Source organism: Amblyomma americanum, chromosome 4 (genome assembly GCF_052857255.1).
Source record: "Amblyomma americanum isolate KBUSLIRL-KWMA chromosome 4, ASM5285725v1, whole genome shotgun sequence".
Classification (NCBI taxonomy): domain Eukaryota; kingdom Metazoa; phylum Arthropoda; class Arachnida; order Ixodida; family Ixodidae; genus Amblyomma; species Amblyomma americanum.
This window is the reverse complement of record NC_135500.1, coordinates 209,703,337-209,730,265: the sequence shown is the minus strand read 5'-3', so window position 1 is coordinate 209,730,265 and position 26,929 is coordinate 209,703,337. Positions and strand designations below refer to the sequence as shown.

At 50.0% G+C, this 26,929-nt stretch overlaps 1 protein-coding gene across 2 annotated transcripts in view; it reads left to right on the top strand.

Moving 5' to 3' along the window:
- Positions 1-21,180, top strand: part of LOC144129231 (uncharacterized) — a 278,887-nt gene extending 257,707 nt beyond the window's left edge. For both annotated transcript variants that reach the window (XM_077663230.1, XM_077663229.1), the window contains 4 exons: positions 5,298-5,984; positions 13,231-13,576; positions 14,937-18,829; positions 19,031-21,180. In XM_077663230.1, coding sequence (XP_077519356.1) covers positions 5,437-5,984; positions 13,231-13,576; positions 14,937-15,581 — 1,539 coding nt within the window. In that variant the 5' untranslated portion in view covers positions 5,298-5,436 and the 3' untranslated portion in view covers positions 15,582-18,829; positions 19,031-21,180. The remainder of the gene's footprint in view (positions 1-5,297; positions 5,985-13,230; positions 13,577-14,936; positions 18,830-19,030) is intronic.
- Positions 21,181-26,929: the final 5,749 nt, after the last annotated feature.

Genomic DNA, 26,929 nt, shown 5'->3' with positions numbered 1-26,929 from the left:
CTCGGGTCTCTGGTGTGCGCACCCACGGCCAGCGATTCCTTTCGTAATTCAGAAAAACGGGTGCAGAGTGAGGTATAGAGACAAGCCTGCAGTTCGAGCAGGTAGAAACGTACGCGGAAGGGAAGGAAGGTATTGGAGGAGAAGTGGGCGGTTACGAATTGAGAAGGTGGCGTTTTATTGCCTCACCGGTTTTCGAAAAATTCCCCTTTGCGTTTCCTCCATTATTTCGCTCTTGAGGTGGTGATTTTCTCTTTCTCTGTTCCGAAACTTTGTCTCCTTTGCGAACTGCAGCTGTCCTCAATCGATCCCGCTTACGACTGCACGCGACGATTTCGACCCCCCCTCCCTGGTCGCTTGGGATCTGGAGTCGTTGCGTGCTGTCGCAAGAAGGCGTGCGCCCCTCGTTTAAATCCGTGACGAGCGTCCCGAAGGCGCGCGTTAGAGTTCAGTGGGTTTGAGAAAACACGCGCTCCCATTTAGGCCGTCTGCAGCGCGCGGTCGTGGTGTGAAGCGAGTGAGAAAGCGGAGTGTGCTGGTTTCGTGGCGTTAATTGTAGCTAGAGCTACAAATCTAATAAGCGCTGCCCACCAGTCTCTCGCTGACTATTTGGCAGTTTGTACACGTCCGTGCTTTGTACTATAACGCCCGGAGCCAGCTTTTTTTTTTTTTGGCGACCTTAAATTCGTCAGGGTAAGGCTTGAACTATACGCTGCTATTCCTACAGGCTGTAACTCGCACGTTAGATGTCTGATCAGGATCCGCAGGTATCAGCACGAGAGTAGCAAAAGAAAAAAACATCACCATCATCAAGAAAGCATCACATAACGTCAGCCTAACTACGTTGCTGCAGGACAAACGCTTCTCCCACTAACCTCTAATTAACCCTGTCCTGTGCCAGTCGTGGTTACCTTGTGCCCGCAAACTTGCTGATCTCATTCACCCACCTGACTCGCTGGTGCTCCCTGCTACGCTTTCTTTCTCTTGGAATACATTCTCTTAGTGTAAGGAAGCATAGCATACCAACCATCCTGATTACTTGCTCTGCCCTTGACAGTTTCTTCTTCGTGATCTCAACGAGGATATATTTAAGTCGCATTTGTTCTCTGACCCACTCTGCTATCTTTCTGTCTCTTAACCCCCTTGTTTCCCGTGTCTTAAAGGAATTCATAGCTTAACGCGGAGAAGGAGGGAATGGTGGTGGTCGGAGGACCTTGAGGGGGGTACTAGGCTGAAAATGTGCAGGCGCATAAGGAAAATGTCGGATACTACATCCAGGCCTGCAGGCTCGTGAAGGTTTTTTTTTTTTTCGATGCTCTAAAAATTACCTACGTATCGGATCAGAGGGGCTGAGCTCACAACGGTGTTCGCAATTCGAGGCGGTGCTTGACAACTAGCCGGCTGTCCAATCGCGACAGCCTACGGATGCCAGCCAATGACAAGTCTCGGTGCGTAGCCGCGTACCGTTCGCGATAACTTGATCCCTGATCGTTCGATTTCGGAGGAAAAACTCGCTGTCACGGCGCACGATGTGCAGGCATAAGTTTCCCGCTCAGTCGACGCCCTTCGCTTGGTGGGGTCAGCGAACTCTTGGCGCACACTAACGGTAACCTGAACCTCTGCTGTCGCTGGGCGAGGTTCTGTGGACACTGGCTTCGATATCGCTGGACGCGGGACGACGATCGCGTTCCGTTTCTGACGCGTGACAACTCCACAGACGTCCACGTATCGACAGAGTTTGCCACTGGATAGAAGAGGAAGGGAAAAAGAGGAGAGGCGGTGGGTTACATGGTGTACTTTAGGCCCATTCGCTGCTGTACACGAGAGCACGGTGCGAACATTGTGCAGATTGCGGCGAAAAAAGAAAGAAAGGAACTCCGGGCAGGCAGCACTAGAGAGACGCAGAACAAGACAAACAGGTGCAGAGGGTTGGAAAACGTATCTGCACGGGTCAGCCGGTTCGTTCACAGGCGGAGCAGTGTGCCTATACGGAGGCGAGAAGGACAAAAAGAACCTGCGGCGGACCGTGTTACCACGTATCTCTCTCTGTTAGCCGGCTTCTACACTACGTCCCTCGATGCACCCGCCCTGTGTGCTCGGCACTCCAAGAGTGTGTCGGGTGTACCTCTCCCAGCTGTTGAGTACGGTGGAATGCTTCGAGCGCTTTTTTCCCTCTTCCATGTTTTTTTTCTTGTTTTGTTTCTTTATCCCTCCACCCTCACTCGTATTATCAGACTGGAGGCTCGCCCCGTCGCCAGAGATATTTCCCGTGTCAATATTTGATCCCGAAACAAGATTACTCCGGCCCTGTTGTCTGTGCGCGTTAAACGGCGATGGCGGCGCACGCTGCATGCAGCGAAAGGTGGCGCTTCCATCGCGTCGCGGACTCCAAGCAAAGGGCGACAAAGAGAAGGAACGAACAGGAAAGGCGGAGAAGACAAAGAATTAAGGACAGAGGAAAGAATGGAACGAACAGCTAGAAAACCAGCAAAATGAAACGCTTTGGCGTCGATAGTAACGCGCCGTTCCAGGAACCGTGCATGCCTTGGAAGTCTCGTGGCTTCCCCTCGCACACGCAGAGTAATTAAACGGGCTTCGTTTCGCACTTCACTGACAGAAATGAACGCCCTCGTTCGCTCTGCTGTCGCGCCTTGTCTTCTTCAGCGTTTCTTTATTCCTTTATTTCCTCCTTTCATCCGCGCTCTTGTCTTCTAGTCGCTCTTTCCAGGGAGCCCTCGTCGTTTTATGTTTCTCTGCTGATTGAGTAAGCCCGTTCTCAGAACGGTTATTAATTCCAAATTGCAATCAGGAATACGTGTCCCCGTGTCAAATGCTGCGTTCTGAGCGACCGAGCAGTTACAAAGTGCCTCGCTTTAGTAAAAAAAAAAGCGAAATAGCAGAGAGCGTGAAGAAAGCAGCGTGTTTAAATATTAATTAGCAAAAAAGACTGCTAGAAAAAGACGACTGCTGGTTAAACCGGACGACAAAGAGAAGTTTGTTATAGAAAACGCACCCTGTAATTATTCCTCTTTTGACGCCCAAGGATTTAGGAATTGAATGCTTATTTCCAGGTAGGTAAAGCTTCACTTCCAGCGCGCGCCTGACACACACACACACACGCACACACACGCACACGCACACACACGGACACACACACGGACACACACACGGACACACACACGGACACACACACACACACACACACACACACACACACACACACACACACACACACACACACACACACACACACACACACACACACACACACACACACACACACACACACACACACACACACACACACACACACACACACACACACACACACACACACACACACACACACACACACACACACACACACACGTGTAGACTGTTTCTGAACGAACAAGCAAACAGGATATCAATATTACACATGATTTAACGAGTAACAAGTTTGATGTGTTAGCGTACATTTGAGTTTTAAAGGCGTATTTTACAGCATCCATTCCAGCATTTCTGATTTGTGTTTGTATATCTCTATAGCTTGGCTGTAGTGCGGGCCTGGCACCATCTGCGTTACTTAATTCGGTCATTGTTTTATTCAAACCGACCCCTGCGGCACTCCAGACGAGACGGGTGATGTAGGTGGTTGGCTTCCAGATATTTCAACAAACTGATACCTGTTGAGCAGATAGGCTTGCGAAACATATTGCCAGTCTTTTTTGCTCAAAACCCACAGAGACTAAAAAAAAAATGACCTTCCATCCGAAGTGGCTACCATCACCAACTTCGATCACTTCAGAGACGCCATCGAAGATCATCTGTATTCATATTAATACGTCCTTGTCAGCCCATCCCTCATGTGATGTTCCTTGTGGGCCTTTGAGGGATAAATAAATAAATAAACAAACAAACAAATAAATAAATAAAACCTAATTATCTGCGGGGAGAAATGTAATAAGCGTTTCTGCGAACTCAGTCCGCCACCCGTGTCAGTTCTGGACCTGACCTACATTTTTATTCGCTTCGCTTTCTCGCTGTCTTCGCTGCTCGGCAGAATGTTTGGCGGTGTGCTTCCCGGAGCGGGAAAATGGAAACTACGTATAAATATTTATGCTGCGATCCTGTCAGTCTTGCGGGAACGGTCAGTCGTTGCGAATATCATCGTCATCCGAGGTGGTGCAATGCACTGACCTTCGCTCGCAACGGCAAAACATCGCTGTGGCCATCGGTTATCGCGAAAACACTACATACGCGTACAGGGAACTCTACCTGGCACGCGTAAAGCTGGGGAGCTATCCCCGGAACCATCTGTGTACCACGCGACAGCCGCGGTACCGCGCTCGATGTCGTGAACGAAGGTGCGGTCGTGCTCAGTAGAGCTTGAACTACAGAAGGCAGAAACATGGTAACTGACCGCGCACGCAAGTTGCATGTTCGTAACTACTTTTGCGCACTTTGTAAGCGACTGCCCTAAGTAGGTCGTATACCTGAGAGAAACGGGTACTTAGGTGTTTGTAAATGCAAATGATGTCGACAGTAAGGAAGATAGAGATCTACTTGTTGAATAGGCTGACTCACATCAAAGGGGAAACTGCAGTTTCATCAGTGCGTACTCCGTGGCTGCCATGGACCGCATGGCTTACTTCTACGTAGATAATTTCCTATTTTGACCAAAGGGCTCGCGCACGTTGAGTCGGTTTATGGCAACCGCGTGTGGGTTGTCTGCACTACGCGTAATGATAAGTAACTCAAGTAAAGGTGTTTAAAAAGAAAGAAGAAAACATTAGCCAAGGGCAGTTCTCTGCACTAGGTGCTATACCAATAACGGTTAGCATGAACACGGGAGTACGTGGCCTCGCGTGCTTACATTCCAGTGGGGCCGCGAGTAACCATGTATGTGCGCAGTAAGCATGCACAGTCGGGGACAAAAGTCTCTCGACCACGAGTTCCTCAAACGAAGCCGATAGCTCTGCTACTAGCCGGCGGCTGGAGACCACACTTGTGGAGATGAAAGAACAAAATCTTGGCTTTCACCTCCACAAGTGTGGTCTCCAGCCGCCGGCTAATAGCAGCAATATCGGCTTTGTTTGAGGAACATTTGGTCCAAAGACTTTTGTCCCGTACTGTGCGTTGGTTCATGGTGGCCCCGTTAGAATGCGTTGACAGCACGCGAGGCCACGTGCTCCCGTGTTCCCGCTAAGCGCGATCACGACAATACTGCCGCCAATTTTGGCGTATGACAGTAGCGCATGCTATTGGAATCAAAGAGCGGCCGTAAAGGCTTTGTCCTTGTTCCCCCGTGTGTTGCGCAGGCGCGGCCTGGGCATCGGCGTCGGCGGCGGCAGCTTCCGCGGCTTCCTGCGGCGGCGGCGATCGGCCAAGGAGGGCGCCAGTCCCGGCGGTGCGCTGGCTTCGTCGCGGCACCCGCAGCCGCCCGTAAGATGCGCCACCATGAGCAGCATCGGCAGCGTGGGCCGCAGCGGCGGCGGCGGAGGCCTGCTGGGCAACGGCCTGCCCGTCTCGCTGACGCTGGGCAACGGGGTGCCCGCCGCAGGAGGAGGAGGCTCCAAGAAGGACTCCTCGGCCGTCCCGGCCAACGGGCCCCTTCTGGAGACGACCACGGTCAAGAAGGGCCTGCTGTGGCAGCAGTGGGACAAGTTCTTTAGTCGCTGGAAGGAGCGTTACTTCGTGCTCACCAAGGACTACCTGGCGTGCTTCAAGAAGGAGTCCAAGGTGGGCACCTCCGAGATGGGCGGATTCCTTTACAAGGTGAACCTGGCAGACGTGGAAGGGTTGCAGTGGGCCGACAAGAAGCGGACGGGAGTTATCGCCCTTCGGGTGGGCACCGAGGGCCAGCTCCTGCTCTGGACCAACTGCGGCCTGGACGACTGGATGTTCGCCCTTAGAGACGCCATCGGTCGGAGCAAGGGGCGAAGGGAGGCCCTCCGGAAGGCGCACACGCTCGGTCCGCAGTTCTACGACGCGGGACTCACCAAGAGGTGCGTGGGGGGCCCAACCCCGAGCTCGCTTTGTTTTCGATTGCTGGCTGCATGCAGGGACACGCAAAGGGTCGACCACGCTTCGGTCACGCAATGCTCTCGGCTCCATGACCGTGGCAGGCTCTGCGCTCCGTGGCAGGTGGCAGTTAAATTAATTATAGGTCGCAAGTGATTGCTCAGCAACAGCAACCTGGCTCGCACAAGAACCCGCCGGTGGGAGCGCCTGCCATCGCAGAGAAGTGGCGCATCGCTTAACGACTGCACCACTGTGCCAGGAGTGGTATGAGGACTCCCGTGTATCCATGAATGTTAAGTAGGAAATGACTAATTCTACATATATGGGCATAAACCCATTCAGTTATTGCTTCATACCCTTAACATAGACTTTACGTGTTCGCTCCAATTTGCTTTTGTTATAATAATAATAATTGGTTTTGGTTTTGGGGGGAAAGGAAATGGCGCAGTATCTGTCTCGTATATCTTTGGACACCTGAACCGCGCCGTAAGGGAAGGGATAAAGGAGGGAGTGAAACAAACAGCTTTTAGCGCGAGAGCAATATTTCGATGGGTAAACCTCGAGCAAGATCTTGCGATGCTTGTATGCTTGCGGTGTTTGAGGGTTTTGTGCCAAATGAAATAAATAAACAAAAATAAATATCCGCGACTGGGATCGAACCCTCGACACGCGAAGGTGTATCAACGCAGCCAAACACGCCCCTTGTTAGACAGCAACACACTCTCGAGCTGTGCATTGCACATGGTGTTGTTCACCAATTAATACTACTATCAAACTAATATTCGCACTTGGAACTATATGTGGAGGTAGTGAAAGAGAGATGCGCGCTGCAAATGCGTTGGCGTGGACAAGGTTTGTGGCAGAAACACGGCGCTGTACAGCAGTACGCGTTGGCATTTACAACATTGCGGCAGAAGCGCGGCACTGTAGCATAGGCCACCGGCCATTGTTTCTTTACTAACATCCCGCTGGTTTGAGCAGCGAAGAACAAGGTCTTTGGTGAAGGCGAGTAAGGCGCGAAGTGTGAGGCTCGTTATCTTACAGCAAGTTCTCACTGCAGTCCTGTACGTACTTATCCAAAGAGAGGAGGCAGTGCTCTGATAAAGCTAAACAAAGTAGACATTCTTGCGAGTAACTCGAGTCTGGCTAGTTTGACGCCAAAAAAAAAAAGTTTTTAGCAAGCACCGAAATCTCTTGCTCAACATTCTATTCACTGGTTGTTCTGACGTCCTTCGGGGAATTCAGTTTCGTACGCTGCTGGAGCTCTTTGTTATCACTTTGACCGTCGCTTCAGGACCTTCAGAATGCGAGGATTGCTTCAGATGCTCCAATCCATCCATGAGTTCGGCGCCCGCGGGCCAAAAAAAAAAAATATATGCGACCTGCGTGCCTTGGTATGACGCAGTCTTGCAACCGTTGCTAAATCACGCCGGCTGTGTTGTAAGGCTGTGGTCGGCAATGCAGCGCAGCAATGTGACCGTCTAGTCCAAATGAAACGAGAAAGACAAAGAGAGGGGAAAGACTTCGGAGGAGTTTGCCAACAAGGCCTGCCCTGTTTCGTCACTGCGTGTCTTTTGATCCTCCTGCCAAACCGCGAAGTTCCTAACTCGGCAACGTTGGGACACCCGATCTAGACTTTGGAGGAAAACAGGAATGAAAAAAAAAGGAACGTCAAAGCTAAATGGCAGGGCGAAGTAAACGATAAAAAAAAAGTTACTCGCGAATGTATACGTATATAGGTTGCGCGAGCGAGAAGCCATGCCCTGATTGCGGCATTTGTTTTCGTGCGTTCTGCAAATACCGCGCGCGTTCAAGGTTTCATTCATGGGTTGAATCGTGCGAGGAGGCAGTGTGCGCCCAGCGTGCTGTGCAGTTTATTCAAGTTACGCTTGCAAAACAGGACGGGGCTTGGCCAACGTGATTTATGACGTGCTGTCTGGACGTCAAGCGGCGGTGCGGCCCAACTTTTTGACGTTAAACACGACCGAACGCGATAGCTTACAGTTAGTTGTCGTTGACTGAGCGGAGGGAGTGGCGTGATGTTAAGCGTTTTCTTGTCTCGCAATATGACACATTGTTTAGCTTTCACCGGCACTGCTCAGTAAAACGGGCTTGCGTAGCCGTCTTGTTTTGCTCCTTTACGTGTCGCCATTTTCGGAAGAAAACAGTTCAGGCCCCAGCTTTTCTGCTAAAAGCCAAAACAGTTTTTTGAGGAGTGTTCTCATTTTTGCGCGGGTCACTGCACACGCTTAGTTGGAACGCCCAGTCCGGTACAGAGGGTTCGCGTTCTCGGCCTTTTCTCTAAATAGGGAGGAGTAATAGCACCACAAAGAAACCGCAGGCGATTGCCCAATCAAGACATTATTACGGAATCGCGTACGAAGTTTGCGTCAGCTGCTTAACGCATAATTTTTTTTTTCGTTTGCATTATTCACATTTTTCACACTGTGAATGCTATCAGAACAAGTGACTATAGAAACTTCAAGGCCGTTGGATGCTCTTGCGACTGAATAATGAGGCCCTTGAGGACTCCACCACAAAAAGAGAGACTGGAACACTTGTCTTCGCTTCGCGTCGTCACAAAACTTTGATTGGAAACTACAAGAACGGTAGAGATACTCCGCGTCTCTTTTTTTTTTATTGCGCCGGTGTTTCTAACCAATGAATAATAAAGAAGCGCTACATGGTCCTCAATTCGTCTGGGGTGAAACTTCTGGCGCGAAATTTTTCTTAGCCTCTCTGAACGCATGCGCGCTTGAAACGTGCACTAAACCAAAACGTGGTAGTTGCAGTGTCAGGAGATAGATGCAAGGACTGCAAGGAGAAATGCACTCAATCCCCGATAACTTTCGAATCTATACACTATATCCAGATACAACTCAAGAAAAAGCAGCTTTTCCTTGTCAAAGGACCACCTTCCAGCCAATGGCGTCGGGAATGGCGTGACAAAGCAGGGAGGTAACTAACCCCGACATTGCAGGGAGGAGACTATCCCCTTTCATCTGCACCCCTGCATTGTCACACTAGCAGGTTCACGAGAATCGGCCGACGCCATTGGCTGGAGGGGGGAAAGAAGCTTTTTTTCTTAACTTGTATCCAACTTTAGTAGGTCATCGTTTATCTGCTCGCTGCATTTAATGCCCCGCACAAATCCCGCTCTTGGCTTAGCCACTCTCAACGCAGAGTTTCAAACAGGTTCGAGGCATTTATACACAACATTTCAGTGCGCAGTCTGGAATTGGCATCGTTCATTCGATGGCTGAGTAAAAAAAAAAAATGCGCCGGCAATCAATTATACGGTGTGATGCGACAAATCTGCGTTAGCATTAATTATTGGCTGTACTACAACCAGTGCATTTCCTATTGGATGTTGGTGGTGGTAGTGGTTTTATTGAAAATAATAGTAAAAAGGAAGGAAAAGATTTTTGCTAGCCCCGGCATCTGCCATCGATACTGAAGCACCTGAGCTGGGGCAGCGGAAATAAAGGATAGCAGGCAGAATGCAGAAATGAAATGAAAGAGGTGAGGAGACAGGAAGAGAGGATAGAGGGAGAAGTAGTATACACAAACTATTTACACAATAAGAAATGTGTCCAGGTTGTGCGCGTGATTAGTTCATTTTAGAGGAATTAAATCACACACGCGCACAGCACTGTGTAGGTTACAACTGCAGTGGGGCGTCCAGTTATTAATCGTTCAAGGTAGAGCTCGCGGAGCGTTCGGTCACTGCGTGTAACTACCTGACGGAGAACAGACGGGACGTCAAGCCCGTGTGTTCGAGGAATGCACAGAGGCTCACCAAAGTTCGCTCACGAGTGTGCGCACTGCCCTGCGGCCACAATAGCGTCTTGATGGAGTCTGGTAGTATGCCCTGCGCCCTATAGGCCGCGAGCATATCGCGACGAGCATCGGCGAACGCGGAGCATGTTTGAATTTGGTTTCACCTCCCCCGTTTCGTTCCGCTGCTGCATGTGGTTCGGGGGAGGTGGTGGTGGGGATAAAGATGGGTTGTGGTGGGTTGGGGTGAGTGCAGGCTCATATGTGGGAGATGCACTTTTACCACTGGAGCACCCACTGCTATAGGGACGTTAGGGGTGAAGGGTTCACGCAGAACACTGCCTTTTCGTCGAAAGAGGACTATATTGCTAACGCAGTAAAAAATAAAAAAGAAAGATTGGTCAGCACGTGTCTGCACACATCGATCGAAACTAAAAAGTTCCTGAACACATGGTTCTGAACGGCTGTTACGCGCCTGTAAACGCAATGGCTTCAATTGTTTCTCAGCAAAATAGGCCGCATATGCGCCAGTAAAATGGGGCAACGCGGGTACGAGTAATAACCTGCATTCGTCAGTGCAGCGCGCTGCCGACACATCTCCGTTCTATATTCATTTTGCCCCTCTGGCATCTCGTCGCCACTGGCTAGAACTGCTGACGCCTCCTCCAAGTCCAACCTAATATGGCGCGTTATGACGTAACAGCAACAAGCAACGTGCTGCGTGCCAGGCTGTGCCGCCCACACCTCTTCCCAGATATTGCGTATCCTTCGACTTGCGTCAATCGGCGCCGCGGTCTACTTTTTCGCACGCGATGGCGTGCCCGCTCCTCCCAGCCTTCGCCAAGCCGCGGCATCACAACATCTTCCTAACCCCCCCCCCCCCCCCCTCGCGGTCCCCCAACCGCACCCCTGTGCATTCGGCTAGCCGTTAGAGCTGCTCTTTCGGGCCCTGCACGGTATATACGTGCTCCACACGCTACTCATCCCGCGCTGTGGCAAGACGAACCGTGACGTGACAGATCGGGGCCGGTCTGCGCTCGTCCCAGAATGGAGAGCGCATGTGAGGGAACCTTTACCCGACCGAACGAGGCCTGGCTACACGTAGTTGCGAGCCTTCATGTATACAGCCAAGTGCTTTGTTTGGACGAGACATGCATGGAAACGTATGGAGCTTGCCGAAAGCTACAGCTACGGCACCTGGCACGCTATAGTTCCGATTCGCTCGGGAAGCGCATAGGGCGAATGCTTTGTGACGTAGTGTGTGCGAGTACTGTGCTCTAAATGCAGAGGTCCAAATTTTTCTAATCGACGTGAATTTAGCTTTCTAGCGTGCTGAAAGGCTTTCCTTTCGTTTGCTCCTTTTTGTACGAAGCAGCCGCCGCGGTGGCTCAGTGGTTATGACGCTCGGCTGCTGATCCGAAAGACGCAAGTTCGGTCCCGGCCGCGGCGGTCCAATTTCGATGGATCGAAATTATAGAGACCCGTGTACTGTGCGATGTCAAAGCACGCTAAGAAACCTCAGGTGGTTGAAATTTCCGGAGCCATTCACTACGGCGTCTCTCATAGCCTGAGTCGCTTTGTAACGTTAAACCTTTTTAAACTGGACCAAACTTCTTGTACGAAACAATGGAGAAGAAGATCATTGTATTAAAATTTTTCATTGCTGCACCAAACTAGCGTAGCTACTATGCGATGCATTTTCTGAGCGAAGTTTGCAAAGTGATCAAGATCAGACAGCTTTTCAAATATGCCTCAATGATAGTCCGCTAGGTGCAGCGCGGCGGAAATAAAGGCTGGCCGTTTATCTCGCGTGTGTGACGATGAACACGCAACGCCGAATATAGGCGTGCCCCGAGTGGAGTCCTTGCGTGCTATGCGATGGACGTCGGCCTCTGGGGCCGAGCCGAGGACAGGCTGGGCACACATTTCTATAAAGGGCGTGGGAAGGGCCTTGCCGCGCCACTCGTGGGCGGGATGAGCCTCGCAGCTGGCGTCCGTTCCTGTGCACACACACAGAACGCTATTGCGTGGAAGGGTGTGAATGTCCTCGGGGCGACCTCGCCGAGATTTAAATAAGGATGGGCGCCGGCACGCCCCGCTTTTGCGCTGCCCGGAAGAGAATTTCGGCGGTGTTCTCTTTGGAGCACGCTCTATAAATAGATAGCCGTCTTCGTGGAAGAAGCGTACACGGGATGAATCGGGTCAAAGTTTTGTTGGCGTGACGCGTGGAGAGCTTGCGCACTTGACGTGACCAGATGTGCGTACCTGCTCCTCTCTTTTGATACCAGGATGTACTTCTCGAGTGCATCTAATTATGCAGAGCACCTTGTTTCCGCACGAGATGTATTTGCACCGGGGAATTAATGGCGGGGTTGTGTGGAGACGTTTTTAGTCTAAAAAGCTCGGTATATGTTCACACTCACATTTTGCGAAAATGTGTCGCTAACTGCTAGCTTAGAAACACCTCTGAAAGGTGATATGAAGAGACCGCACATAAACGCGGAACAGCAAGGCGAGGGTGTAATTTGTCATTTTCTTTTCTTCTTTTCTTTTCTAATATTGCTGTCCGCGCACTGCACAGCTCAGCGGGCGCATCAAATAGCCCAGCATTTTGTCTTCTTCAAAGTAACAGTGCCGCTGCAGGTCAGTGTTGTTAATCGTACACACACTAATTGCTGGCAGTTACCGCAGCGGTCGCCTTGTGGCTTGAACATCAGCTTCGCATGCAGGAGGTGCGGGGATAGATCCCCAGTGCCCGCCGGGTATCTACTGGTGAACTTTACGAGGGTATTGTTGCAGGCTAGTTGGTATTAGATTGCTGAAAAGGGAACAGCGCAAACACAGGACCAAGAGAGGAACGTACAACACAGGCGCTGTTCCTCTCTTCGTCCTGTGTTCGCGCTGATCCCTTTTCAGCAGTATCTACTGGTGACGTAATGAGTACAAGCTTTCATCTGGCCTGACGCTTTAAGGGTGAAAGGCTTGGGAAACGGGTCTGTGACCCTACCTTGAGTAGACGATTACGCCTTTCATCATGGCGCTCTTCGGCAACAGATGCCATTGCGCCATAAAATTTAATTATCATCATCATATTACAGGTAACTCGAATGCGTCTTCTCGTGTGCATGCTATACCGAAAACAAGTGCTTGCGGCTGCGACTTACTCGCTGGACCGGACCGTTGGTGCAAACTATGCATGTGCAGCTTGATCCTTCCTTTGTTCCATTCTGCCGGTTCACCGCGGCAAGTTTGCAAAGGCTAAAGAGTGCGAGCAGAACACATATGCTGCACGCTATCAAACTTAACCTGCTTTGCTTTGTTTGAGTCCCGCGTCAAGCTGTCCAGCCCTGGCATATTGACGCTAAACACCGGTCGTGCTATGCATGCGTGTATCCCGTGAGGTATGTGCTGGGCCACATATGTGCTCCTTACTCACTCCTGTGTGTCCCGCAGGCAGGCGCTGTTGCTGCAGCACACCCTGACCTCGTCGGAGTCCCCGTCGTCGTCGGTGCGCACCTCGACCTCGTGCGAGCTGCGATCGCTGGGCGAGCGCACCCCTACGCCCAGCCTGACGCGCCGGGCGCAGAGGATGTCGGTGGCCACCGAGGCCAGCGACAGCGGCAGCCTGGCGCCCACGCCCCACCCGCCGCTGGCCGCCGCCGGAAGCGTGGACTACGACACGCGCTCGGTGCCCTGGTCGGCCCCGCTCGGACCCCGGCCCACGGGCTCGTACAGCTCGCTCATCTCGCTCGGGCAGCGCTCGCTCGGAGCGCACCGGCCCTCGCCCCGGTCCCTGCAGGTACGCCCTGTTCCAGCCGCTGACCACCTGTGCGCTTGATCGCGCAGATCTGCAGATGTATCTTCTTCATGCTTTGAATTTAGCAGACAAAGTCTTGATTCAAAGCAGATGTTCAGTCCGCCAGAGTACTGACGGAGCGATGCAATGACACTGCAGACAGGCTGCACTTTGTCGGTAGAAGAGGAGTGAGTGCCAGTGAAGTCTTAGCGTAACCTTAAACAACAAAGGGATTTATCCGACGTTGGATTAGTTATACCAGCTGAAACCTTAGTGAGTAAATTCTAGCACATTATTTTCTGTGTCACTTTGCTGGTAAAGACGCGGCAGTGGAGGTATGCACAGAGAAGTAGATGCGACAAAAGGGCGCTGGCTAAACAAGTGGTGCTTCTCAGCTATCTTTAGTCATAAGCAGATCATCAGTAAAACTACTTTTCTGCAGGGCCCGTTGACGTCAGAGAGAATGACGGCACAGGCACTGATAAGGGCTACAAAATAAGGGACCAAGTTAGAAAAGTATATAGGCTGAAATTAAAGCTAATACTTTTGAAAGCGAACAGCCGGCCTGAAATGGAAAAACCGAAGGCATTCGTTCCGTATTCACATGTTTGACGTCCGCCCTTTGTCTTTCGTGCTTCGATGGAATATCAGTAAAAGTTTCATTTTTTTTTCAAACAGTCAACAGTTACGCCACTCAGGCTTCAGATAGAAGCAGACTTGGTGCTTTCCGAACATCTGAGCGGCGTATCCTTCCGGTTAAATCGCAAAGAGTGGACCAGGCGCAAAAGACATTAGTGGTGCCATTTAGCTAACAGTCTCTTTTGAGAGAAACTAACATGTCTTTGTGCATGTTTCCTGCTGTGTAATGCGTTTAAAGCGCAATGTCGTGTTCCAGTCGACTGCGAATTCTAGAAGCACGCTCTTAGTCACGCTCAAGTGACGGCCATGACAGTGCCTACGTCTGTAAGTTGAGGTTGTACGGTGCAGCAGCCGTTGAGGTTGTAGAAGGCAGTGTCTACATCAGCCCACAGTGGTAGCCATGACGTGCTATCGGGGACAAAAGTGGTGTACCCCACGCAGCGAGAGCCGGAGCAACTAAAAACTGCATCGTAACGCCATCTACAGGCGGAATTTGGGATCGAGGCAGCCAATGGAAGCCCTTTATTATCTGCAGGAATGTCGCTTGACTCGTTTCAATGTTTCTTGTTTTAGATGGCGTTACGATGCATTTTTCCGTTGCTCCGGCTCCCGCTGCGTGGGGTATGCTACTTTTGTCCCCGATAGTGCATATATTGTAGCTGTGACAGACTCACATTTAAACATAAATGCGCCCCTGATCTTCTGTTGTCCACCCCTTCACTAGGTGTCCCCAGCACTGGCCCAGCGGTCCCTGTACGCGCAGCACGTGCTCAACTCGCCCGAGGTGGCCAACGGCAGAAACGGAGGTCCCCGGTGCGGCGTGGGCGGCGCCACCGCGTCGGCCACCCTCGAGTTCGCCTACATCCGTCCCGACTCGCCGGTGACCTTGACCGGTCCCCGGCGGAGTACGCTCGACAGCGGCCACTGCCAGCGCTCTCAGTCGTCCTGCTTCGGCGCCAACCCGTTCCTGCAGCTGGGAGAGCCGCTGCCGCAGCAGCACAAGCTCCTCCAGCAGCAGCAACGGCACCACCGAAACCACAAGCACCAGCAGCAGAACCACCACCACCAGCAACCCCAGCACCACCAGCCTGCGCCGCCCTTTGCCCTGCACGACCTGCGGGCCGCGCTGCCAGGCGGTGAGGACGAGGCGAGGCCGTCGTCCATCTACGGCCAGCCCTCGCTCACGGTGGTCGGCGACCGGGCCGCCTACTCGGTGCAGCCGCCCGACGTGGTGCCCAACCACGCCCGGCCGTCGGCCTCCAAGCTCATGAAGCGCGCCGTCAGAGCGTACACGCACTCCAAGTCGGACTCGTCGTTCGTGCTCAAGCAGAGCCCGTCGCAGCTGCAGGGACACTTGGCCGTGACCTGATGGCTGAGCGCCGCCATGTTCCTTCCTCGCTCTGGTCTCGACGTCATCTTCCCCTGCGCGCCCCTCGGCGCAGTGTCTTGACGAGCCTCTGGATTCAGGGGTGCTGCTAAGTGACTCTGCGTGTTGTCAGGGCTGTGTTGACCCTTTTGAGGCTGGCGCTCATTGCGCGGCGAGTGGTGGCCAGTTCTCTGTGACTCACGTCTTTGAGACGTCCCGTTGGTCCGATCTGCCTCAGGGCAGATCCCGCCTCCTTTTCTTTCTATTCCGTCGTTTCCTTCCTCTATACGCCAATGCTGCGTGGTGTATGTACTTTTCTACATTATGAAATGGTTTCGGCTGGCGACCATGGACCTTTTGCGTATTTGGAGAGACTGTCACCCCAAACATCGGTACGGTGGTTATGATGAGTGCGTTATATTTTGTATTTGGAAGTCACGATTGCCGCCCTCTCGTTCTCGCGAGTACTGGTTCTCGTTTCGTCGATCGATGAATTTTTTTTCTTGCGACGAATGCACTACACGAAGTAACTAAACAAAAACTTGGCCACCGCTGTGCGGGGCGATCGTAGATAGACGTATAGCTATCGGGCGTCTCTCTCAGACTGTTCTTTGGTTTCTATTCGCGACGCGAAATTTGTGAACCGACCCTTTGTGACTGACCTTTCGCGAACAGTCTTTGTGATAAGAACTCCAGCGAACAAGATTTTTCTTCACAGAACGGGCGTTCTTTTCTACATATTTTCCTGTTGCGTTTCGCGAAGCAGCAAGCCGAGGAGGCGCTTATTGACGTGCTTTTTAGTGCTTATTGCCCCTGACACACCAGTCAGTAACGAATTGTATAGGAGGCCTGAACGACGCGGATAGCCAATGAGGAGGCTCGAAAATGCCGTCACCTTCTACGAGCCGTTCATTTTTTTTTGTATGTGTGTGTGTAAGCTACTTGCAATCGTTCCTTTCTTCTATTTTATTTCTAGCCCGTTTTTTTTTCTGCGGTATGCGAGTATGTTCTTAATTGCAGGTTCGGTCAGAAGATGTACCGTGGATACTTACACAAACGAGTGCTCCTCGCCTAGCAGTCACTGTACATGTCCTGCACCACCTCGCGACCGCGTATGCACACTCCGCATGTCTTACCTTTCAATTGTTATCCAAGGAGGATCTCATGAGACGAGTGAGACAAAACACGTAGCTGCTGCTTTTAAATTTCTTTTTTCTCGGCGGTCGCGATTGCACGCGAACGAATGCACGACCTAATGGAAGCATGTACCGTTGAAAGGAAAACAAAGAGAAAGCGAGGAACTCAATGCAGTGCGTGGTTTTTTGGTCAACAACAACAACAACAGCCTTTGCATGATGCGTACACGGCGCGGAGGTTGCGCCCTCTTCCTCTTCGTTGGATGTTTGGCTTAGTCGGCCTTTTGATGCATGCACCCAGAGTAGGAAGAATGTTGGTCGAAAAGACTGGCATAGAATGAATCTCGAAGTGGTTTACACCGTCGCTTTTGACAGTACCTTTTTCTTTTAAATTCCTGCCTCCGGCCACGCCTCCGGTTCATCGACGTGCTTCTCCCCTGCAGTTCTACGTAGCATCCCGCTGAAGTCCCGCAAGCACTCCCGTCTCGTTTTCAAGTTCTCCCAGATGTCCATCACCGACCCTTACGACTCCACTGTGATATGTATTTTCTATTGTGCGTGTGAGTGTTCCGTGTGTGACCCGTCTGTGAGAACCGTATAGACAACAGAGCGCTGCGCTAAGTTTGCCTCGTAACCAGCTTCTTCATTTTTTTCTTCTTGTCGCTGCTGTTCGGTAAACAAACTTAGACGTCCCTCCGAGGCAAGCTGCCAGACAGAACACACACGAACACGCGCTTGCCAGAGCGACACGACAAAGAAAGGCTGGAGTGACGACGCACGACACTGCGTGTAGACATGTAACTGCCACTTTCGCGTCTTGTTGAGATGTATCTCTCTGTGTGTGTATACTCCTGAACAAGCGTGAGTGTACAAAGTATAGTTTAGTGTGCACCTCTCTACCGGTTAGTCACAACGCCATTCACTTTATAGTGCGGCCATGCTGAGCACTTATACCATGTACACCGTGCGTGGAAGACTGCGTACCTTTATATCCGGGCGATCACTGCTTAAAGCGGAACTTGTGCTTAGATTTGCTGGCACCGTATGTGCTCCGTCTTGGCGGCTCCACTCAGGGGCTGTGACGTACAGAGCGCGTCAGCGGAGTACGTCTCAGGCTGTTGTTTCTCTCACGCGTGAATTCGTGCACCCTTCGTCCATGAGAGGGTAGTTCAGCTTGGCTTTTGAAGCTGGAAACGAATTTGACAGCGTTGTGACGAGTCTGAATGCGTCCGCTCTTCTATGGGTCAAACACTCCGCTGCTGGGAGCTGCTAAAATGGAGCACGGACTTTGGAGCGTAGAGTTGGCTCGTGTGCTCTCCTCCTGAGATCTGCACTGGCGCTCAGTAGGCTCTCTACTGACAATCTATTGAAGGCCGTAGACTTTCTGCTGATTGTCAGCGCAGGCTCCTGCAGGGGTTGGCTGGTGTGTCCTTGGTGTATACGGACGGCACAGTGGTAGTGCGCCCCGTCTCTCACTGCCAAGACCTGGAAGGTGCACCCGTGAAGAGCTAGACAGCGGAACACGCTGTTGCTTTTTTCTCTGGATCTCGACTGCCGGACAACGCTGCCTAAGCTTGACGCTAGACGCTGGTGTGTTGTGAGATTATTACGCCGCAACCCCAAACGGGAGCCCAGCGCTCATCCCTAACGCTTCGCTGATGACAAGCTGAGTCTAAAAGTATTTTGGATTGATTCACTCTCCCCTCTGCCAACCTTCTTTTTTCGGGCTGTCTGTAGGCGAAGCATTGATGTGAGAGATCGTGTGATAGGTTTGTCAGTCGTCGCTGCATATAGGCTGAAAGTCTGCGCTGCAAATATGCTGCAACCTGCTCTTGTAACGGTATTGTGTCAACAAGTTTGTTCTTTCTCAGTGTCAGTACTGTGTGAAGCTCGATAATACGGACATAAACGTCAATGTTCCGGGTGCCCTAGACGAGGAGTAGCTGCAGCTTTATACTCTTCGAGTCCCTGAGTGAGGTATCCCGTCTTCGAATGCGATAGGCAGGACAGGTCACGTGACACCTTGAAGTATCGCCGAACCTTGTGACATGCTTAATGTGTGAGATAATCATTTAGTCAGCTTGATTTGCGAAGGTACAGGGCGACAGGAAAGAAGCATAACACTTCTTTTTGGGCGAGTTGGTGCATACTTGATTTAAAGAAAATAGCGCCAGAGCATGCAAACCACGAAAAGACAAGGACGAGACACAAAGCGCTATCTCACAACTCTGTTGTGAGATAGCGCTTTGTGTCTCGTCCTTGTCTTTTCGTGGTTTGCATGCTCTGGCGCTATTTTCTTCAAATCAAGGAAAGAAGCATAAGCAACACCTGTGTCCTTTGGCAGGCCGCCTCTGTTAAACCGAGGGAGGTTCGTTGAACAACGTTCACTTTTTCTTCTGATCATACACCCGACACGTCTGGTACCTCGAGACTGAAAAGTGTTGTGATTGCGAGCCCATACGTCTAACAAGTCTGCGTCAAGACTGGTGGCGCGGTGTAGAGACATGTCCCGTGCATTTTATGTAACTATGAATTACTTCCTGCAAACGATGCGTTTCAGAATGTTTGCTCAATTTCATCGAGTGCATGCCTTTGTAAAACCAAGGCAGCGCTTACAGCTTTTGTTTATTTTTTTTCCCAATATGAGTGACACGTGTTCACAGTTTCGTGAGTTCGGCCTGTAACTGTTTTCTCCAACATCGCCAATCCCCCGTCTTCGTGAGAAGAACATGGCGAATACTTGGTTATACTGCACGTATATCTTTCTTACACAATAAAAGCAAATTAAAGAAATGAAAAAGAAATTTCGCACCACGCCATTATTTGTATGACAGGAGACACTGTAGCATTGCGGTGACCAGCCACGTTACCCTTATTTTTATGCTCGAAACTTGCGTATTTTTGTTCACATTCGGTTAGTTGTCACTAGTTTCCTTTTAAAGAGTAAATTGTCCACATATAATGCAGGCGCAATTCTTTCTGTGTACGAAGACGTCGCATTTGCGGGCATTTTGCTGCGAGACGTAGTTTTAAGTCTGCCTCAAGGCTGATTTACACAAATAAAAGAAAAAAAGTGGAATGACGAGTGAGTTCCTACATATAGAAAGAATAGGGTTCATGAACATATGTTTGTTTTTGTTTGTTCAGTTTACCCCTCTTTAGTTGGTGTGCGTGCTGCTGCGTAACCGTTACGCGTCACCCTCCTAACGTGAGAGAAGAAAGGAGCGGAAATAGTCAAAACTGAGTTGTGCTCACGACGATGATTCAGAGGCCTGCACAGGTTGGTATGCGTTCTAATAGGTCCGTATACACCTGATGAATAAATGAAGCCATGCCAGGCGGTGGCTCCGTTCATGAATATATACATATATACGCGCGCCACATATAAAAAGAATGGCATGCGAAATGTCAGCATGCCACAGAGCTAGAAGAAGAAACGCAATATACAGAGTACAACGCAAAAGATATTTTGACGACGCCTAACCGACGCAACTATTATCGAGAAAACCAACGAATATGGAGATATATGCTGTCTGACTGTCCATGGACATGAACTTGTTTGCCAGAAAGTATACGCTTTCGTGGCAAACATGACGAAGGCGTGCTTGGCTGAAAAGAAAAAAAAGAAAAAACGCCATGCAGCGGTTTCTAAATTCATTGTCGATTTTACGTAGTTTCGCCTCGTCGACATGAACCTGTAATACTGTAATATTACGGAAAAAAATTTAGTTACCTGTTCTTTATTTCCGGAATTTTTGACTGCGCTGGACGGTTGTGTTTCTCTTTTCATCGTACCTTCTCTCTCTCGCCCTCTTTTACTGCTCGTTTCCACACAGGAGGAGGATTCACGCAGAGTTCTATAGTTCTAGTCATTCAAGAGCGTGGGTGCGTGTGCGTGTGTACGTGTTTATATTTTTTCTCTCGCTCTCCTTCTCTCCTCCAGTTCCTATAAACAAACCCCGGGGATCTGCATCCAGCTGGGTTTAATTTAAGCGAACAAAGAATATAATAATATTAATAATTACGAGATCTGAAGACGGGAACAGAGAAGAGCTCTTTGTCTGTGGTGGTATTTAAGTAGCCCGTGTCGAGCGCAATATGCCGTTTCTGATCTTTCTTCTTTCTCTCTCTCTTTTCTTTCTTTCTTTCTTTTTTCCGATTCCCGCTGCGAAAGAGTGAGGTCTGTTCGTCTTTCTCTCTCTCTTCATGACATTGGTGTCGCCGGCTGTTCTCTTCTGGGTGGCGAGAATGGAGCACATAGTGCCTCTCGACGAAATTCGGGCCCGGGTTTTTTGTGTCCGTGCGTGTGTATTTCCTTTTTCTTTTTTTTACCGAATTGTACGCGGCCACGCAAAAAACATGCCCATATCTGTCTGGTTCTTTCCTCAGCTCTTCTTTTTCTACCTTAAATTTACTTCGAGTATATTTACATGACCTCGAATAAAGATTTGCATACTGCGAAACAACGTGTCTGTGTCTGACTCGCCACAACTGTGAGCGCCGTGTAAGCGCGGACAGTAAGAAGCTGCTTCTGTGTGACGCCGGCATAAAGCATCGCACGTGGTTCAACTGAAAGAAAGAACCTGTCAGCAAAGATAAAGGTTTTGCTAAACTCAACTAAACGCAGTACTGTGGATGCATAATCGTGCCATCCTTGTGGTCTTAGGCCTGCAGGTGCGTGCTGCCTGCCACTGCTTCAGACATGATTCGTAAGTTATTAGTGCGAAAGCAATGTTCTTTCGATTCGTAAATCCCGAGCAAGATCTTTCGACGTTTGTGCGTTTGTGCCATCACTGCCGACGGTGCCGCCATCCCACAGCATCGTTTACGCTCCTAGCGCCCCCGCTTTGCCGATACTCCCGCCCACACTGCGTTGCCGTCCCCGCTCCGCCATCCCCGCTCCCGACGCGCGAGAGCCATCGACGTCGGAATTACGCGAGCAACCGCGTGGCGGCGATGGACTTACGCTGCTCGTGCCGTACCTTTTCATGCGGTTGCCTTTGAGGCGGAGTTGCCTAAAGTGCTTTGGCACGTCCTACTCAGTTTAACTAAGCTAAGACCCTACCATTTACGACTTGAAAAACAACATGATAAGCCAACCAATAATAAAGTAACAAGACAAACCAACGTTCATGCAGTTCTGGTTTCGCATGTTTAGAAAATTTGGGCAAAATTAGCTCATTTTTGACATTGCAATATCAGCCCGGAGCTCCTATTTAGCAACAATGACATGTCTTTCAACGTGCTTGTTCCATACACTGAAAGCACATGTAACATGTGTTTTCAGTCAAGAAGACGCTGTTCAGTCGATATGTTCTTGCAGAGTCGGTAAGTTCTCGCAGAATCCTGTGTGGAATCTCTGTGATAAGCACTTCGTAATCGCCCGTCAGATAATAAAGCAAGAAATAAAATATCCGCTACACGTTTAGCTACAGCCTATAGACGCAGATAGCATATATACGCATCATATTAAATGCCCATAGGACTTGAAACCTACACGAACATCTCAGTAGGCCATGTTTTGCCATTGCGGACGCTTCTTATCATACTCATTCAGAGCAGGCCGCATCCCGGCTGCTGACTGCAGCTGATAGAACGGTCCCGCCTCTGCACCAGGTCGTCTATAGGAACCGCACGCCCCGAGCGACCTCCGCTGTGAGCTGCAAGAACACAGTGACCCCGGGCGTGGGAGATGAGCTCCTCAGCCTAGTAACGTGACCTTGCCAGGAACGGCTTCAGGAAATTTGTAGGGGCACGGGGTGACGAATTGGGGAGGGGGGGGGGGGGGTATGGATTAAATTTTAGGCAGGAAAGCTGCCTCAGTGAACGTGGTGTGGCCGGTACCGCTCGCCGCCACGAAGCCCACCACGCCTGGACTCCATTCAACAGCTCTTTGCCGCATAATTTGTAGTCTATATGGTCGTACAGAGTGGGTGTAAGCTCGAGCTGCATCATAGGAAAGGCGCAGCAGATTATACGACTGCTCGCAGATGATGGTAGGCGCACTCGGGTACGGCCAGGCTTACTGACTGCCCAACATGATCCATTTTCGCCCGCTTCTGTTCAATATAGGCAGCGCGCGTATGTAAGGTAAGCTTTTTTCTGCTGCATCCCATTCGGAACGAAAAGTTCGTAATGTTTCGGAGAAGTTCGTTATCATGTTCTTATTCAGGCTCAGCTTCATATCCTTCAGGCAAGGATGACATTTGTCTGAGTTGGCCGAGAATGCAGTGATTCCATTCCAGCAGCAACTGCGCTATTCTGTGCAAAATGAGATTTGTTACGCCATCCTGAAAAAAAAAAGACCTTAACTGGGGCCAAAGTACGCCAAAATTAATGTCTTAGTGATAAAGCCGGACCTTTAGAACTGGAACGGGGGGGGGGGGGGGGGGGGGGACACGTAGCATGGCCTGTCGCGGTACACGCGCGCTGTTGCCACAGAAACGTCTCCAGAAATTTGGTGCACTACTAGAAATTTCACCTTTAGTGGCCCGTTGATTTGAGCGAAAAGGCAGTAAAAGGGCAAAAGCAAGCGGAAAATTTTGTCACCACCGCTAGCCGCTTCTCCGCTTGACACGTTCTTGCATGTCCTGTCATGTAACGCAGTAATCGTGGCAAACATAATCGCTGCTCGCTGGCACAGGTCATCCTAAATGTTGTTCGCCGCCGTGCGCGTGACGCTGCGTGGAGCATCGAAGAATTCAACGAACAATGTGCTACCAAAAATGCTGCGCTGGGTTCAGGTCCGGACGCAGTCCAAAGTTGTGTTGCCCTGCGTCATTATGTTTCTGCTCATTATCACGCCGCTGGACGGCTTCTCCTCCGTCAAAACTTGCTCCGTAAATTTTATGATCGTCAAAAGTATATTCGAGTTACTTTGAAACTAGCAGTGCGGCGCTATGAAGGGGACACCCAAAATGGGCAAATTATCTGATCAGCAGCGCGCTAGCTGCTCGAATTATCCGGTGAAATTAGAATTGCAAATTTCGGGACCTGACAAAAATAATTTCCTAGTGAACTGGGATTTTGAATAGAGTGGATTTCGAATAAGGCCATCTTTAAAGCTTGAGGTTTTTAACATATGTGGGTCTCTCTCTGGGCCTCATATAGGGAACAAATAAGTAGCATTCCCTGCGTTACTAGCCATTTGCTAGCCAACTGTAATGTTGACAGTTACAGTAGAACCCCTTAACACGTATTCCACGGGACCGCGGAAAACGAAAGAAAAAGAAATGTACCAAGCGGGAAGCGCAGCAGCCGAACACATTCAAAAACGAAGTGGCGTGAAGAAGCTGAGCGGAATTTCATTTCAATCTCGGCGCTTAGAAAGTCGTACGTCGCTGTTTGCTGCTTCCACCCCCCCCCCCCCCCCCCCCCCCCCCTTTTCTTCATTTCCTTCATGCAGCACAACTTTCTGAGTTTGCAGGTCTTTGCGGCTCTTCAGCGATGACTCTTCATCCACCGGAGCAGCTGCCGATAGAAGGTATAGCATGTGGCGGGACGCGGGCGAAGCAGAGGTACGCGTAAGTTCTTGCACTATGCCCGCTGCGGCGGCGTTAATCCTACCAAATTCCCATCTCTTGGAACCCAGAAAGTGCGTTCTTGACCATCGGAGACTAGGAAAAAGCTGACGACAGAAATAATACGGATGATCGATGTGCGCAACATATTAGACGAACCACGTGCACGAGAGAAACACAGTGCCTGTCCTTGTGTTTCTCCCGTGCACGTGGTTCGTCTAATGTTTTGCGCACATCGATCATCTGTATTGTCACCGTGCACCAACTAGGCCCAACAGATGTGTTATTGGCAGAAATAAAATCCTCAGAGACAGCGCGCACAGAGTGGCACCTCGTACAGCGCTGCTCGCGTGCCCTTGTTCGTGGCATAGTTTCGTTTTCGCGTTTCGGTTGGGTCCGCTTGCCTGCAAACGCTTGATTCGTCAGCGCGCTGCGCGTCAGCTGTGTTGTAAAGCACTAAGAAATCATCGCGAAACCTAGAATACCTAATATTAGAATCATTTTCGTAAATATTAAGCCTTCCGTATACGGCCTTATATAAGATGATTTTAATATCAAGGATTCTAGGTTTGGTGATGATTTCTCAGTGTTTTACCCCACAGCTGACGCGAAGCGAAATTTGGAATACATTCTTTACGGGTTTCAAGGCGAAATGAAGGGCCTATAGAATTGACGATGGAACACTCCAAAAATGGCAATCTGATATTTTTAGACATAGAACTAACTCTTTCACCTTCACATACGTGTTCGCCGTGTGCCCCGAGGTCATGCAAAATCATTATGCTGTTCAGCTCATTGCAGTTGAAGGTCATCAGGAAAGAAATCACAAAATCGAGCCTCAAGACTGCCTTGTCGAGGCCCTATGAACATGAGGTCCAGACGGTTTTAATTCGCAGTTGACAAGACTAAATGACGCAGGCTTCCCATCAAGCGTACTTGTTATTGCAGCCGAGTCGCTATTAAGCCTTCCGAATACGGCCACCCACCGCGGTGGCTCAGTGGTTAGTGTGTTCGGTTACTGATACGGAGTACCCGGGTTCGAACCCAACCGCGGCGGCCGCGTTTCGATGGAGGCGAAACTCTATGGCGCTCGTGTGCTGTGCGATGTCAGCGCACGTTAAACATCCCCAGGTGGTCGAGATTATTTTGGAGGCTTCCACTACGACACCCCTTGATTCCTTTCTTCTTTTAGTCCTGCTTTCTCTCTTCCCTTACGGCGGTTCAGGTGTCCGCCGACATGTGAGACAGATATTGCGCCAATTCCGTTCACCCAAAACCAATTTAATTTAATTTTAATACGGCCGCCCTGACATACTCTGCAAGTATAATATCAGTAAAAAACGGTGTAGGTCAATAACCTATGCGTACTCCATCTTTTTGCGGGGAGAAACATTCACTGTTCACGATAGAGGTAGAACCAAAGTAAAAGGTTAAACGCTCGCGAAGACTGCTCGCAGAAATACCACAGGTGTTCTGGAATCTTGTAAGGCCTTGCCTTTCAATGCATGCCTGCATTCTTTGCCGATGGATTCCTTCGGTAACGAGCAATACGAATATTTCACATAAACAGACATAGCACTCTCACCTTCCGGGCTTTCTGGTCAGAGGTACTCGCTGTCAGTGGTGGGCTTCCGGGTGTTCAGAGGGTCGTCGACTTCCAGAATTGTTAGTGAATCATGCTACAGAAGCCGCCAAGCGTCATGCTCGGAAACAATGGCCCTGAAAGGCAGAAGGCTTTTTGAGGTCTTGCAGAGGTGAAGATAGAGAAAAGTATCGCTTTGAACTTCTTTACTGGAGAGGACAACCTGTTCATACAAGCTTTTCCACAGCGTTTCTCTGCTGTCGCCATGGTTGAAAGTTAACGCTTTCGTGCGTCACTTTTTGTCTTCCTGCTTTCCCGCTCTCTCGCTCTTTCCGTTCTGCCAAAGTCCAGACTTTATTGCAGCAAGGAATAAGCGCACTCTATTGCAAAAAAAAAAAGAATATATGTAAATTTTGCGCAGTTTTCTTACTGAACCTCGCAAACTTAACGACTGACTCCACATTTAAGCAACGTTTTCAGAGAACAAACGTCATAAGCTAATGTATTTTTAACAATTTATACAGCTTTTATACACCTTTTACAAAGAATACTGCGAAACATGGTACTCACACAGGGACTCCGGAACAGAGGGGCGCAAGGGGTCGATCGTCCTACCCCCTCAAACATTTCACAAGAAGAGGCACTGCACCTCTCCCCCCTTCATATCCCCAACTGTTAGCGCTCAGGTGAAATTTCTGACAAATGCTATTCTAGGACGCTGTTTTATGTAAATCACACTGTGACTGAGCTGTTTGGCTTCGTAGCCAGTCTGAAAGCTTTTAGTTTGAGTAACCTAAAGCAATCATGTACCTACAGAATTTGTTGACTGACTGACCCTGTTCATGAGCACGATTAGCAGAATTGAAGCAGTCGATGCGGAAACCTTTTTTTTTTTCTAATGCAGTCGATTACTCCTCGCGCGTATATACAGTCAGCGTCAGATGAAACTCGAACTTGACAATGAAAATGTAAAGAGAGAAATGAGAATGCTTTACTTAAAGTAGAATGAATACTAGAGCACTTTCTTTTCAGTTGTATAGTGCGAACACCATAGCGTGGAAGTTTCAATGAAACCAGCCTGTATTTCTGTTGCAGAATCTAATATTTTTGTGT